The 17844-nt window shown below is 36.8% G+C and overlaps 1 protein-coding gene across 1 annotated transcript in view; it reads left to right on the plus strand.

Moving 5' to 3' along the window:
- LOC124556600 (E3 ubiquitin-protein ligase HERC2) overlaps nt 1–17844 on the plus strand; it is an 832907-nt gene that overhangs the window by 247093 nt on the left and 567970 nt on the right. The window contains exons 21-24 of the mRNA XM_047130567.1: nt 6879–7063; nt 12786–12941; nt 15004–15189; nt 15272–15410. Coding sequence (XP_046986523.1) covers nt 6879–7063; nt 12786–12941; nt 15004–15189; nt 15272–15410 — 666 coding nt within the window. The remainder of the gene's footprint in view (nt 1–6878; nt 7064–12785; nt 12942–15003; nt 15190–15271; nt 15411–17844) is intronic.

The following is a 17844-nucleotide window of genomic DNA, read 5'->3' on the forward strand; positions in this document are numbered from 1 at the left end:
GCTGAAGTACAGAATACTGCCTCCTACATATATCTGTCGAAAAAAGCACAGTGGTGTAAACAGAGATAGTCAAGATCATTTAGGATCTTACCAAGAGTTGATGTGCAGATGTAAATGTTTATCTGACGTCTTTTCACAACCCAAATACTTCTCTCCATGTGATCCATGGAATATGCGACATGTAATATGAAACTTATTTTTAGCAGATTATTGAAGGGTTGGTATATGTGCGTAAGCAGTTTCTTTTATTTATTTTTTGTGTTTAAAATGCGGAATGTTCTTATTGAGCTGAATGTATTGTTTAGAGCTGAGCTCATTATGGATTGAATTGCATCATAATATAATAGAAATAAAAAATGTGGCAATATGCCATTAGCATCAGATCCTCATAGATTGTCTTATTTATATGTAAGGAATGCACCTGTGAAGTGGCAAGTGCTGTGATCAGTTTGTGCTGCAAGGGTATGATGCATGTTTAGTGCAGCATTGATTTAATATTATCATTTGTATTAGGAATAACCATTACAGGATGATGAAGGCATTTCAGTGTCAAAGTACAGTTTGTGTGACTCCTCATTCTTCTGGTGAAAGACAGATGCTGTACAAAGCTTTTAAATATAGCACATCCTCTTCATATTTTAAAATAATGTGTCATTTCTGACTCAAAAAACAATTTAGTTGTAAAGATTCTTATTCTGAAAATATTTTCAAGGGATGGAGGAGGGGAATTTGAGCCACGTTAGTTGCATCCATTCATTTATGTTCATCTAGCAAACCTTACTAACTACAGATTTATAGTATTTGGAGATGCAGGTGACATTATTTACAGGAGTGGTCATGGAGACATAACAGTGCATTTTTGTCATACTGATCCTTACAACATTGAGCTCTGGGTGTCCAGTTTGTGTAACATAAGTGTTTAACTAAGCAATTGAATTTATGAAGGACATTAAACAAAGGATTTGTAATGTGTTCCTGGCCCATATGATCGGCACATCTGATATGGGAGTTGGGGATGGGGGGAGGGTAAATCTCGTTATGTCTGTACCATTCTGTAAGGGACGAGTGTACTTCAAATGAGTAAACAGCCAAATGAACAAAAGGGATTGAGTAACTTGTCATCATGATCAAGCTTCTCTTGGTGTCTGCATTCTACATAAGCAAGGGTTTAAAAGTTTATGGCTTGTACATTGAAATCTGTTAAGTGACTATGAAAAGATATTCTTCTTGCTCAGATTTCGAAAGCTCATCACATAATTAATGTAATGAAGAGTAAGAAGTTTGGAGAGTATCCAGTCCAATATGAGATACGCACAACTCATAATTTCAGTAAAGGCGTTATTTATGATATATTGAGATGTCAATATTATGAAAAGGATAGTTGCTACTCACCATGTAGTGGAGCTGCTGAGTTGCAGATACGCCTGTCAGTCTATCTGCGACTCGGCATCTTTGCTATATGGTGAGTGGCAACTATTCTTTTCATAATATTGTCATTATTCCAGTGTAGATTTTCCATTGTTTGGTATATTGAGCTGTAATGAACGTAGATGCAGCAGAACTGTAGAAATATGCTTGATGGCATACTTGATGGAACTGCTGTCTTGTAACTTTTTTGATGTGTCAGTGTTACTTGAGCACCATAAGACAAGCTTCATTTCATGTAATGTAATACCTTTTATCCCAAATCTCATACAGTGTTTCAAATGCCAGAGATGTACCCATATTATAAGAGGCGATCAAAAAGTTTTCCTTTGAAGGCTGTACAGTTCAGAATCAGTATGCTAGTCAGGCAATATCACTGTGAACATTGAGGCAGTGATCCCACTGACATGCCAGGTTGAAGATACCTGTTTGGTAAAACACCGTGTCCAGTTACGTGAAGAAATCTGTGACGGTATACTGCATGTCCTTGCCTGACAGGAATTGTTGACCCTTCAAGGCCTTTTTTAAGCGACCAAAGGTGTTATAATCATTTCGGAAGAGATCAGGAGTATAGGGTGGGGGCTCAGGTGTCTCCCACTTGAGTCGGCATAACTTCTGTGGTACGACATTTGTGATATGGGTATCTGCATTACTATGAAGCAGCAGAACTCCATTCCACATTCAAGGTTTTTGCCAGACATGCTGCCCCTTACAAATTCTTCATTATCCAATGGATGTCTGCTGGTGTTTATACTTCACCAGGTGAGAAAAGAATAACAGCATGTTGGCCTCTTACACGGATATGTCCATCGTGATGCTTTACAAAGAACCATCTGAAAAGATGATGTACTGCCATTCCTATGTCCAGTGTTGTCTTTGGCTGCACCACTGTCTATAAACATCTCTCTACTGCCCCATGAAAAAGAGCCACATTAATTATCACCATGCTGACAGTCTGTGCTGCTTCAGACATTGTTCCTCTGTCCATGTGTAGAATTGTCTTACTGCAAACGAGCTCATTTTCTGACGGAAGGTATATGATGTGGCTGTACCTTCTTGTACAGCTGAGTAAGTAATATGTCTGTCCTCTCAGGTGCTAGTTGTGCTTGGCTGCTGACATTCTGCATGGTGTTCAGTGTGGACTTTCTGAACCCATCAATGTGATGATCACATGACAGTTGTGGGATACTGACCAAGCAGCAATATCATGGAACGATACACCACAGTCTCAACTGATCTTCTCACATACAACAAACATTCAGTTGTGAATATTAACCACATCCAGAGGTATAAGGCAATGGCGACAATGAAAATTTGTCCTGGTCCAGGACTCCAACTCGTATTTCCTGCGTTATGCTAGCGGTCTCCTTAATTGCTTTGGCTTTCTGAGCACGAATCATGGCCATACCCAAATTACCATATGTTGCCGTCCGTGTGTCATACCTGTACTCATACATTCCATTAATGTTGTTCTTGTACTACAGGGGAGACATTTTATTTGTAAGTCATAGGCCTGATATCAACTGGTGAATTTGCATGTATACATATCTGGAGGAACAGACACTGCATCAACTACAGCTGCTGTGAGTGATATGAAATTTATTCGCAGTTGCAAATATGAACCACCTCAAGCTATATAATGGAATGATCACAGTAAATGTTTTCATTGTTGTCAGTCCATTATGCAGCTGGAGGTTGTTCATATTGACAACTGTGAATACATTTTGTATCTTTCTTTCACTTGCATCATTCCATTATACAGGTGAAGGTCGTTTATAGTTGCAAATGTGAATACATTTCATGTCTTTCATAGCAACTGTAATCACTGCACTGCCTATTCCTTCTGGCATGCTTGCATGTCCAGAGGAACAATGCATCATACTTCTTCACAACACAGGCACTGCAATTTCATATTTATCAGCCAATACTGGGCCTCTGACTTACAAATAAAATGTCTCCCTTGTACAGGAATGACATTAATGGGATGCACAAGTACAGGCATGACACATGAACAATGACATATGGAATTTTGGGTCTGACCATAAATCTTTCTGAGATAGCTGAAGCGATTAAGGGAGCCGCTCATGTAAAGCAAGAAATTCAGATTTGAGGCCTGGTCCGGCACAAATTTTCATTCTCTCATACAGCAGGAGATGGTTCATATTCGCAACTGTGAATACATTTAATATCATTCATAGCAGCTGTAGTCACCATAGTGCCTGTTCCTTTGGGCATACGTGCATGTCCAAAGGAACATTGCATTGTACTTCTTCACAACACAGATACTGCAATTTTGTCATAATGTTCAAATGTGATTTCTGAATCAGAAACCCACTGTGCAATCTTTCCTCATCAGAAGGTAGGTGGTGTTCCTCCTCCATACTTTGTGTGGTCGCACTGAAATGCTGATCATTTGCACATCGAGCATAATGGTGAGCAGTGTAGCTGCAGAATTTCATGAATGACAATCTGTCAGACTGTCACAACCTCTTTTAGCTGTGTTATACCTGAGATGTATATCAGGTTCACTTGAAGATGGCTACACAGCCCAGACAGCACACCAACAGTGATGGCAAAATAAAGAGGTATTTTAATCTAACTTACAACAGTTAGTGTGACATATTGTTATCATTCTTCAAAGAATTTTGTTTGGCTGTGGACCCCATTGTAATTAAATGAAAAAGAAGATCTTTGGTCAGTTGATTTAATGGAGCTAAAACAAGACTCCCTATAAATTACACAGTGTGTTTTTGTCGGGATTGGGAAATGGACAAATGAGGTGTCAAATTGACAAGCCTGAGGTATAGTTTTGCTAAAAAGGGTTCATTTGTTTGAAAGCAATCAGAATAATTAAGAAAAATTTAATTAATAATTTAAGGAGAAATTGAAGTATTTTGCGAGCATGTGCTGCTAGCTACCTAAATGATGTGTCAAAAAGTTAATTTTTCAAGGCCTAGAAATTTTGATCTTAAAAAGTTACGTTGGTGTGATATTTAACAGTCAAAATGTTTGCATTTGAATCAGGTACAGAATTACAGACATTTTGAGAACAGAAGACACAAGGAAAGCAAATGAGGCCTCAATAAGAGTCAAAATGTAGCCTCACAAAATATATATAAATCTAACTTTGCCTCAGAAGGGGGTAAATTATGCTGCCACAAAAGTCTTTGGTCACCTATGTAATAGCATCAAAAGTCTGACAGATAGCCATATAGCATTTAAAAGGAAATTAAAAGAATTTCTTAATGGCAACTCCTTCTGCTCATTAGAAGAATTTTTGGATATAGTAAATGGGTAATTTCCCCAACCCCCCCCCCCCCCCTCAAAAAAAAAAAAAAAAAAAAAAAAAAAAAAAAAAAAAAAAAAAAAAAAAAAAAAAAAAAAAATTAAGTGTCATGTAATATTTTGTGTAATGTAATATCTTGTATAGACACCTTTTGTTAACCTGACACGTTCCGTACCATTACAAAGTGTCGTATTCATGATCTATGGAACAAGTACTAATCCAATCTAATCTTTGAATCAGGTACTAAATTATGAACGTTTTGAGAACAGAAGACACTAGGAAAGCAAGTGAGGCCTCTGTAAGCTTGTGCTTTCTGGGAAAAACTTGAAAAAAAAATAAAAATAAAAAATAAAAAATAAAAAAAATTTAAAAATGAAAAAAATAGATGTTTTGTGAAATGATTTCTCTTAAAGTAATAAAGAAAATAGATCAGAGAAACATTTGAAATGCCTTTGAATGATGCCCAAAATCATGTAGAGCAAATGAAGTGCATCAAATGTTTCTCTAATCCATTTAATTCTTATTTCTAGAAAAGTCATTGCACAAAATGTTCGACCAGTTTTTTGCACCTGTCCCACAGCACATCTAAAACACTGATAAACCATTGATTCTAGCCTTTCTAATACTGCAAATATCAGTTTGTTTTATATGAATTACTTTGATAACATTGTGTACCAATGCGTGAAAAAAATAAAGTTATTTATGAAATTAATTTTTATGTTACAATAGACTAGTTAGTGTGGAGAGCTACGTCAAATCAGTCTTTAGAATGAAGACAGACCACAACAACATATTGTACTATCTCTGCACACATATTGGCTGCACAGCATATGAAGAATCCCACATTTATCCTATATGAAGCTGTCATCTTATTTGTGTCAAAAGGTCCCACCCCTTCTGCGTAGGCATCCATAAATACTTTATCTGCTGTGGAAAGCAGGAGAGAGAAAAATACTGATAACCTTTCCAGGGTCTTTAGAGACAGACAAGTTAGTCCATTATCAGATCTCTCTCAGCATTTCTTACCATAGGCCAATCTAAACTGACATTTATCAGTCACAGGCTGTAACTCCTTTTATTACCCATTACTATCTAGATCTTTAAAAACCTCAATCATATCTGTCACCAGGACTTCGACTACTCTCTTTCTGCAATTTGACATGAAGGATATCCCGCAAAAAATTATTTCTGTACCCCAAGAAGGGGTACTGTCACCATACCAACTTATGCAATATTCTATTACACTCTTATGCCACTTATAGCTACTGCACAAGTTATTCCCTTGTGGATGACCAATGCGTAATACCTCTGCTGTGCTCCCCTTTTATCACCTCTTACTGTAATCCTGTCACAAGCATTTCCTGTCCTATGTATGAAAGCAGCTTCATTATCTGCCAGCTGAAGTAACTACTCTGTAGCAATCTATGCAACTATGACAACTATCCATCTGCCAAGTACCAAACTGTGGCTAACTGGAAGCTTGGCAACACTGTTGCTGAACATAGTATACCACAACACTGATAGCATCAACAGCTGTTTCAGTGCCTACAACATTTACATCTCCTCCAGCAATGTATCTGGACAGCTGAGAGATTCCCCTTTAGCCTATCCCATGTTCCTTCAATTTTTAAGAGAGAAACCTCAAGTAGTACCAATCTCTGGACAATACATACCAGTCTGACCTCATCCTCTGTAATGTCACGTGCTCACCATACTCCCTCATCCTGACATTTCACACCCTTTTCTTTGTCTCACAATTTGCCTGCTTCATTTCATACTTCCCTACTCCCTTCTGTACTGACACTCTCATATCCCTCATCACTCGATGTCTGTTTGCTATAAAGCCATGAAGACCGTGTATGAATGGTTAGAATAGCGTGTCACTGTGGAAATTGTCACATATTCTCTCTCTCTCTCTCTCTCTCTCTCTCTCTCTCTCTCTGTGTGTGTGTGTGTGTGTGTGTGTGTGTGTGTGTGTGTGTGTGTGTGTTTGTTTTTTGGAAGGTAAAAACCTGATGTTACCTGATCTTTGTATACATTTTCCTATATATTTCTTCCTCTTTTCATTTGTGCATGAGTAGTTGCTTGTCTGTTTTTAATTTATTTTTTTGTATAAAGATTTTCCTTTTTTTCTCCACATCTTTTATTTCGATGATCTTGATTTCAGAAATGGATCCTCAGCTACACAACTAAAACTCAATTCACTGAACACATTCACATCTTCGTCCAGGAGTGAGTCAAGAGAGAAACATGAGAGATCACCTAGCCTGAATTTGCTCTTGCGTTTTCAGAGGCTGCTGATATCTCATATTTATTGCAGTAGTCAAGGAAAATCTTTGAATGATGACCCAGGTATTTATTTAGTGATCTTCTGTATTTTATATTGAATATTGTATTTATAACCTTCTACTTTGTTGTATTTCATATGCTGCACCATTTCTAGTACGAGGGCCAATCAAATGAAAACTGAATGTCCGCCACAATGGGACAATGGAATGGTTCCATTCAAAAGTAATCACTACACGCATTAAGACTTTCATCCGACTGGGAGACAAGACTATTAATTCCTGTTTCATAGAATGCCATCTGCCACTGACAGCTCCACACCTGCACCCACTCTTGCACTTCCTCATATGACTGACACTGACTTCCACAACTGTATTTCTGTGATGTTGCAGTGTTTTTCAACCAAACGCAGAAGCATAGCCTGTGTCCAATTGTTAGTTTGGGTGTGGGTGTTATTACCCAACAGGATGAGTCCATCCAACAGCATTCTGACAATCCAAGTACAAAACACCAAAGTCAGCAGTGGAAACATCCCACTTCCTCACCGCCAAAGAAATCCAAAGCTGTTCACACAAGTTCCAGGAAGGTCACGATGACCTCCTCCTACAACTGTAGGGGCCGTTCGCTCATAGAGTCCCTCAAGCATGGAACCACGATCAATGCGCAGCGCTATGCAGGCACTTTGCAGAAACTGCGATGTGCCGCTAACGGCCAGGAATACTATTGGATGAAATCATCCTGATGCACAATAACACCTGTCCCCACACTGCCAATCAGACAAAGGCTACGCTTCAGCGATTTGATTGGGAAACACTCCAATGTCCTCTGTACAGCTTTGATCTCTCACCATGTAATTTTCATATCCTTGGTGACCTGAGGGAAGAGGTGCATGGACATCTGCTTCAGTCAGACAAGGAAGTGCAAGAGTGGATGGAGTTGTGGAGCCATCAGCAGCCGAGCATGTTCTATGAAACAGGAACTGATCAATGCATCTCCCAGTGGGGTAAATGTCTTATTTTGTGCAGTGATTACTTTTGAATGGAGTCACTCCAGAGTCTCATTGTTCACTGTCCCTTATAGATGATAGCTACTTATGGTCTCTCTCTCTCTCTCTCTCTCTCTCTCTCTCTATCTCTCTATCTATCTCTATCTCCCCCCCCCCCCTCCCTCATCCCTTCCCTCTCTCACTCCCCCCTTCCCTCTCTCCCTCCCCTTCCCCCTCCTTCTCCTTTTCTGTTTCCATCTGTGATCATAATGGTTTAAAACAACAATAGTATGCCAGAAATTTCTAAAGAAGATTCTTATTTTTCATGTAGGCCTCCATCCATGTTCTAGGTTTTAAAGATTGTTATTTGATACTAAACAATGCTTAAGTGCTTTTTCTAAAATGAATGCTAATCCTTAATTCTAACAAGGCATCGATTATTCATGGAGGTATGTTCAGTCTTTGCATCTCAATGAAAGGCAGTTTGTTTTTTTGTGTACACATTCCACTTCTTTTATTTATGAAGCGCCTTCAGTGGCAATTTCCAATGTTGTTAGTCCATGTGTGTGGTCCTGGAGATATATTCATGGTCCCTATACTCCAGCTGGCCAGTTTACGGTGTTTTTTCACCCACATTTATTACAACACTTCCTTGCACTTCTCATTGTGTGATCAACATGTGTGTATTTCCTGTGTTTACTGTTGCCAACTGTACAGTTGGAAACAATATTTTAATGTGCCACCTCCCACACTAATGACAATGGAAGCAATTTTACAGTATACAATAGAAAACAAACAAAAACTTCCAATTATTCATCAAACTAAACAGCTTTATGTTCACCTGGTCATAATGCAGATAAAATGGAATAAACAAATTTATTGGTGACCTACATTATTAGTAAAATAAAGTCAAAACGATCATGGCCTCTTACACAGATTTTATGTCTTCTTTTGATCTGCATTTATGTAATATAAAAATGCACATTATTTGGAGCTTATTACAGGTGAAAGTTGGTGGTTCAATGACTTTCTATTAACCACCTATGCCATATCACACATAAACAAATTTTTTTGTCATCCTTTTTATTTTTAATTTTTGTGGGAGGATGGCCATCAGGGCATTCAGATTTATGTATTCTATGCTTTGCTTAAATCATATAATGTGATTAAGGAATTATCATCATCATCATCATTATCATCATCATTGTAGCAAAAGACATGACTCATTACCTGTCACATTCATGTCCAATTGAAGCTCATGCTCCCATTATCTTCATTAAACCATAATCTTCCATCTTTCCCTCTTTCCTCTTCCATAACAATTTTAGTTGATTTTTAACAAAGAGAAAACCCTTGGTTATCCAGTAGTAAATAAAAGCTTCCTTCAGTGGAAAAGTATATTTATATTACTGCACAATCCTTTTCATATGACTTGGGTGTATCTTTGCGTACTTCTTACAGTAACAACATATTGCTCATTATGGCTACCCAGTTTAAGGAATTTAGTGAAAAAAATATAAAGGTATATACAATATTTTTCAGATGTTCTCCCAGTAGAATTTTACCAGTGCCTGCGTGCCTGCCATCCTGCCCTTTCCGACCAGAGGTGGCTCATTTCAGTAAAAGTTGCTGAATACAACATCACGCCACTTTTCCTGGTCCTTGCCCAGGACCCTCCAGTCGTGAGACGTGTGATACAGGAGGTGCATTACATGGATGGCCACTGGAGGGTCCTGGGGCACAGAGAGCAGTTGTTATGCTCTCTTCAGTTCCAGCTGTTGAATGGGGCATACTTTCTTTGGTTTTCAGACTCCAGTCAGAGCAGAAGGCCTGTTGCCACCAGTCTCATTGAGTCTGAACCACCACCTCCTCTGTTCCCTATTTCTCATTGTTTAGGCTCCAACTCCTAGACTGGTAGCCATCATGTGACGTCACCCCCCCCCCCCCCCTCCCGCACCCCCCTCTCCAGGGTGAGTGTCTGAGTGTCTTTCTGTATACTGTCAGTGAGAATACTTCAATTCTCTCTTTTCATTTCAAACTGACCTCACTTCTGACACTTGCAACCCATCCCACTCTTGCATCATTTACAAATTATCATCAGAAGTTGGAGGCAATACATTCTTGATCCTGCATGGTACTTTAAATTTCTGTATTCTGACATTAAGGAGCATCAGAGGATGAAACTACACAGTTGAAGATGGATTATGCATCAGTACAAAAAGTTTTATGATTGAAATTGGCCATTATCCATCTTGTGTATTTTTTATCTTCATATTGACCAACTGGTATCACGTAACTCCTTCAGCCCCTCTTCTTTCTTTGTTGTTTCCTGTTTTTTCAGTACGCCTTAATCTTCTACCCAGATTGTCTGTCTCTTTCTTCTATCCACTTTATTCATGATTTTTAAAATTTTTTATGTATAAATTTTTATTTTATGCTTTTAATAGCTTCTTTTTGTTATTTCTGATTCCTTTTTGTTATTTCTGATTCCTTTTTGTTATTTCTGATTCCTTTTTGTTATTTCTGATTCCTTTTAGTTCCTTTCTTATTTCTGTAATCATTGCTATGCCATTGCTGATTTCATTTTTCCAGAACTACAAAATGATTTATTGTCTTGGCTTGTTCTCATTCATATGGTAGAGGTGCCTATAGAAGATTAACCTATGCTTTGCCATTACTTCTGGTGTATAATCTGGCAGAGCTGTGTATTACTTCTCATTTTTCAATCCTCTTTTGTTTTTATTACACCCACTATATTTCTAGTAATCTGCCTTCCAAGTCTCTGTATTTAGTCCCACTTAACCCTGACATGAATTCTATTGGCTATTTTTTCCAGAATATTTATTTGAGTAACTGCTTCTGTCAGATTTTCTGAAAGTATTGCAAAATTGTCATCAGAAGCTAGGCAGTTTACCTTAATTCCGTTTGACTTCTTTCCTAGAATTATTGGTTCAGTCTTGTGATATTTTTAGTTCCAAATATCAGATGCTTACAGTTTTTTCTAAAACTCAACCAACACTTTGAGTCCTGAGCCTTTTGTGGCATGCATGTTGCAGGATCCCAGATTTTTTTGTATCTCTCTAAGTACCTGCCATTTCATTGTCATAACTTTATTTACAAAGATAAAAAACACATGATTAAAGTAGAAAGTTTCTCCTGTGTCATTTTTTATTGTCATATTTAACAATAATACAGAAGGACTGCTGCTGTCACCCACTTCTGCCCGTTAACTGTCTTTTTCTTTGAATTTAGGTACTGATGGTTGTTTGTCTCATGTCATCCATTCTAGCTCAGCATATGAAAATTTTGCAAGAGTATAATGGTTTCTCTCTAACTAGGTTGTTAGGACCTATATTATCCACTTGAAGGTGCAATTTTGTCTGAAAACATAATTGAAATGTAACACGTGCAGCTTCTTTCTCAAGTGAAATAATGTAAAGCTGTGGAATGACAATATCTAAATAATATTGTTTGTGTACATGAATCTGATTCAGCCAGCTGGTGTGGCCGAGCAGTTCTGGGTGCTTCAGTCTGGAACCGCGCGACTGCTACGGTCGCAGTTCGAATCCTGCTTCGGACATGGATGTGTGTGATGTCCTTAGATTATTTAGGTTTAAGTAGTTCTAAGTTCTAGGGGACTGATGACCTCAGATGTTAAGTCCCATAGTGCTGAGAGCCATTTGATCAATTTTTTTGAATCTGATTCAAAACCAAAATATGCATAAACAGATGCCCATTTCAGAACCAGAATATTCAAATGGTTCATCCAAGAGCTTCACAGTCTCAGTGTTGGTCAAAAATATCAACAAGTTTTTATTGGAAAACACATTGTAAGCACAACGAGAAACCTGCTGAAACTACAGCATCATGTGTCAGTGCAATGTTTTCAAACAAGTGTGTATGGTCTTTTGAGAATGCTGAGATATTTTCAGAAACATCCACGTAATGGCAACAATATATAGAAATAAGTTCAGAGCATGTCCAATGCAAGTAGAAGCAGTGAGTGCAGTGGAAATACTGTGAATGAATGGAAGTGAGCTGATCTTGGTCTTGGGGTCTCAAAATGCTAAACAGGAAGGATGATAAGTCATTCCCTCATTTTAAACCAGTTTTTATTTCAAATGGCTAAGAAATTTCTCTGATGAATTTTGAATTGACTGTCATTATGCCTTATGCATCCTTTGTCTCCTGTGCTTATGATTTAAATGTTCTGAAGCAGCAATATACCCATGGAAATGAAATATCAAATTTAAATGATGTTTATGTCAAGTTCCATGAAAAAAGGAGAGGAAATTGAATGTTTTATTTAAAGAAAGGTACAATATTTTTCATTTAACATACTCTGATGATTCAGATAACATTGTATATAGAATACTATGTGAAGGTTATCAGACCCACCCACAACCAAATTATCATTATGGTGATAGAATGGCAAAGTTCTGTGTTCAGAGTTAAACAAAAAAAGTAAATGAGGAAATTGTCTTTTTTTCTATAACTTGCTGTCATTCAATTTGTTAGCTCCTTTCAATGCCAGATTCTGGCTAATCTGTTCTTGTCTTTACACATTTGTGCATGTTACCTCAAATTTCTTAATGTTTCTGACTCTGGAGAAGATACTTTTTTGTTTTGAACAATCCTTTGTTTATTTTCCAGATGTTTTTTTATCCATTTAATTATCCTTACTGTGCCATGTTAGTTGGACTGCCTTTAAGACTGTTGTTATTTATATTTAAACTGTAATATCCAGTCAGCTTTGGGTGCTTTAAAGACTATGTAGTTTTTTGATTGTGACTTACTTTTCAGATACAGATGTTTTGGGTGCTGAGTCTTTACTTTCAAAATATCTATCTATCTTGTGCAACCATGTGAATGACATTCTTCCTTTGGCATCAAGTTTGACATCAAACAATAATAAACATTTTCCACACATAGCATCTATTCTAAAGGGTGACTTTGTTGGTAAGTAGCTTCTATTCATATATTTAGCTACTAATGGATTAGTGAGTAGTATTATGAAATGTAAAAATTTAGAGCAATGTTTGAGATTATTACTGGAACATAGTAGACAGTATACAAGGCCTGACAAAAAGTACAAGAGTTTTTGAATTACTAAAGAAACTTGAACTGTGGACTTCCTTTGTGATAAGTTTCATCAAAATCAGTCAATGCATTGTCAGTAGACTACAGATGTAGTCTTCTACTTGACTGAAAGGTGAAAACAGTGTAGCTTCCACACAGCTTAATGCAAAATGTTGTGCATAAATGCTTTGAGCTGTGAAAGCAACAGTTTGTGAGTTGACTCAAATGGCTTGTATTCTGAAAACAGTCACTGCTAACTGAACAGATAAGATAACTACACAATTTTGCACTATCATTCTCATTTCTTTTACATTACACCCTTTGAACTGTTTAATTTTAACTAAACGTGGGTCATTGTAGGGACAAAAATTGAGGTCAAAAAACAATAAGGTAGTGATACACACGACATATAATTCCTTAGTAATGCAAGCAATTTCATATATTTTTGTGTGAACTTCATAAATAAATGAAGGCTTCAGATACACATTACTTAGGTTTGATTGTCACATGTACTCTTCAAGTAAAATCTAGAAAAACCAACATTTCCTATAGTGTGTACAACATGTAGCTGGTATTTTCCTGTAACTCAATGTCATGAAGTAAGAGTGGTGTACTAGGAAATAGGGTTGGTTATCTTCAGTAGTAATATGCTATAGTGCACTATATGATAGCTTCTAATGACCTTTAACTTCAGTCTTCGTGGTTTAAATCTTTTTGGGTTATTTAACTTACTATATATGAATGGTAGGCTGTGTTTATAGTAATTAATGTGCTGACTGGTATGACTGGCCTCTTTAAATCCAATGCAAAATGTATTTCTTTAGTTGAGTTTAAAATATCTTCAACTTCAGTGTGCTGAACCGAGTTTCAGGCACTTACTTGGACTTAACTCTGGATGTATGGAGCTTTGTTGAAGCTCAAACACCAGTAAAAATATGTTTGTCAGTATGTACTTACTGAGCAGTAAAAAATGAAGATTTCAGTATAAAAATTTAGTTACTGCTTGGTTGAGAGAGTTAATGCTGAAATTTGTCAAAAGTTACTGGAACATGACATTAATGGATAATTTTCTGTATGTCAATATGCCAAATGATTGCCCATAATTTGCAGTTGTCGCGGGTCACCAATGTAGATCTGTACGGTTTAGGTTCAGTATAAATGACAATATACGGTATGAGAATACACTTTATTTACATCAACTGATACCTGATAAAACATGCATATCTGCTCTACATGAAAGGATAAAATGCAGTAAAACTTCACCGTCAACACCAGAGATGCTCCATTTTCCCTCTGGATCGAAAGCAAGGTTACACAACACAGTGTCCCCAACCATAAAAGAATGTGGATGGCGTAAACTTGGAACTAGAATGAGGGTTATTGATTCTGAGCAAATAATGCACAAAAATGTTCCTGAAATCAATTTTGACATCCATTTTATTGATTTGTTTACTCCTTTTGGGCAGCTATGTGACTGTGAGATATGCCCAGAAATTTTAATGTAACGTGTCAGTTATTCGTACTGCAGTAATTGGTGTCCGGATAACATACACCTTGAATGACATCCTGTGGGTGCATGACAGTTAGTGTGCTGTATAACCTACAAGTTGTCTACTACAAGTGTTGTGCTAAAGTAATGGAGCTCAAAAGTCAGTTTAACTGATCTTCATCTCCCATGTTACATCCTTATCATAACATTAGAGGTTGCCAACACATTGAATGTTCTTCATAAAATTAGAAACTGTCATATTGTGACATAATATTGGGGCTCACACTAGCTGCAAGATAATATATAAATTTATTCTGGTGGATCTGGTTCTTGGACATCACGGGACTACAGTTGTAGTAACACTACAATATTTCTTTATTTTCTTTTGAAACTCGTTGTATAATTAAGAAGTTTTTGGATTGTGTACTGCAATAGCTGTGTGCTGTTCAACAGACGTTCTTCTTCCGGAGCTTCTGGTGTGCCTTATCCTCCTCGAACTGGAAATGCCATTGCTTCTTCTGCATGTAAACTGGACACAGACATTAATACCATTACTAGATACACTTGATAAATTTAATCGGTTTACACCTGGGTTTGATAAAGAAGATGGAGAAGATCTGTCCTGGCCAGGAATAATTGGTATGCACTGTTACTTACTTTATAATGCAGGTGTTTAAGATAAATTTTTTATGACTAATATATAATTCATTTTTATTTACAGTTCCAGAAAATTCTCTTACTGCACAGAGATGTCATGAGGATCTAGCTCTTATCAGAAAAGCTGACTTGGAAAACCATAATCGTGATGGTGGCTTATGGATTGTCATTGACAAAAAAGTGTATGATATTCAGGATTTTGGGTGAGTATGGAAAAAGTTCCTAGTAAACACATTTGTCTTCAATATCTGAAGAAGCTGTGAGAGTAGAGGAAAAAATGATGAAAACTAAAATAAATGGTCCTATGTGCTTTTAGTATCCACCATACTGTAGCATAACAACCTTGCAAAACAGAATAAGTTCAGTGAATAGTTTTCTTTATAGTACCTGATTTTCAATTAAGCTGTTACTTCATAACAGTATAAGAGAGATGTTTAGTTTTGAAATGTTAACATCGCCTATTTCAGTGTTACTGCCCAGAAGAGAGATTGATCTGCAATCTGTTCCAACTTTTTAGAATTACTTTCTATAGACGGCCATAAAGTGTGATGTATTATATAAGAAAGTACAATGTATTTACATAATACAGAAGTGCTTCTATGTAAACACTCAGAAACAATTGACTTGAGACACCTAACAGCATTCATGAAGCCTGGTGTGGCATTTTCAGAGATTAATAAACTTGCAAAACCATCAGAAATAGATATGCTGTCTCCCAATGGTTTCATTACGCCATTCAGAGACTCGAATGATGTTTATAATAATGAAACATCCGTAGCCACTCAGGAAATGAAGAAATGTTTGGGTCTGCTGACACATACCAGTGTCGTAGTTTTCAACATTCCACACCGTTATGATCTGCCACTGTGGTCACCAAGAAATAAGTGCAGTAAACCAACAGTTCGAAAATATATGTGAACACTTCAGAAATGGTAGTATGATAAATGTAAATGGTATAGCATGCAGATTTTATACTGAGCATGGTTTACATTTAAATGGACTGGGTAAACATATAGTAATCAAGAAAGGGGTTTGTATAATAGTAAACAAGCCTACATACTAAATACACAGAAAATAATGTTAGGATGCGATCAACAATCTCGCCACAAAACTTATTTGGGAAGGGTGGAGACTGTGTTGGCAAAGTACAGTACAAAGTGAATTGCATTCAAACAGCACAGACCTCTCACTATCTTGTAATAACTCCATGATATTTTTGCATGACAGCATCAGATCTGTAAAAAATAAGGTAGATGATCTTAGTATTCTACTGAAAGAAAGAAAGACCTCAATTCTACATATTAATGAACATTGGCAAAATGAGAATCAATTATATTTGTACAAGCTATCAAGCTATTTTTGCGTATAACTAGTCTGAACAACTATGGTGGTACGTCGATATATGTTAGCAATGATCTTTCAGCAAAATACACTAATCTTGACATCAATAATTTCTGCATTGAGAGTCTATTTGAGGCAGTTGCTGTATTATTGTCAGGCTCCAAACTTATTGTAGTGTGTGAATACCGTATTCCTTGATGTCTTTACAGAGGTACAAGATGGAACACTCTCCCATTTGCAAAAATACAATTAACATAAAATTTTCAAGGTTGGGGATATTAATATTGACGCTAAGGTTACAGTAACTAAACCCTTGCACTTGCTTAATGTCCTCCAGTTACACAATTTGTTTTGTGCAAGTAACAAGCCAACAAGATAATTTATCATCTCTTCACAATGTTGTAACAAATGCAGAAAGATATATGGATAAAAGAAGGCTCTTTAATTATGTGTGTCCTCCAGATCATGAAGTACTATGATTAAAATTGCTGGAAAAAATCACACAGACCAATGTGAACAACCCAAATACATTAGAATTGTTAATGATACTCATATCAGTGTTTCCAGATGACAGGTGTGCGATAGAATGGTTCAACTTCATGTCTCAATTTACAAATGTTGATGAAGCCTTTAGCAGCTTTGTCATTCTTGTTTCCAATATAGGTAATAAGTGCTATCCTAAAGTATTTAAAAGACATAAGGGGAAACCAAGAAAAAGTTATCATAGAAGTTTACAGTGATGGTTGACACTTGACCTCAAAAAATTAAGAACACAAGTCATCAGTCTCTACAACAGATCAAAGAACAGTGAAGAAGACAGGCTTCAGTACTTTCAACTGAAGAAGAGATACAGATTAGAAATTATATAACAGAAATAAATGGTAAATGATAACTATATCCAGCAAGTGCAAAACAAAGGCTGCTTGTAGATTTATCAAATCAGAACTGTGTAACACTAGTAGAGCCACTTGTGATACTACCAGTATCGCACTTGACGAAATGAATAAGTTCTTTATTAATTCAGATAACAAAGAACACCCAGCTCAATGAAATGAGAACCATAAGTCAGGCATTAATAAATAGGCATAAAAAATAAAGTTACTCATATCACACAACAAGCCTGAAACCTGTACATTCACTGATGTTGCAGTAGCTACAGCAAAATTCAGCAACTCGAAATCGCTAAACTTGTATAGCCTGTCAAATTTTGTTATTAAAAGGACAGTGGGCATTATATTGCAACTGCTTTGTGTACTAACAAATTGGATTTTGTATAAGTAGTTTTTTCTGACCCAG

The sequence above is a fragment of the Schistocerca americana genome, chromosome X (assembly GCF_021461395.2).
Source record: "Schistocerca americana isolate TAMUIC-IGC-003095 chromosome X, iqSchAmer2.1, whole genome shotgun sequence".
In the NCBI taxonomy this organism is placed as follows: domain Eukaryota; kingdom Metazoa; phylum Arthropoda; class Insecta; order Orthoptera; family Acrididae; genus Schistocerca; species Schistocerca americana.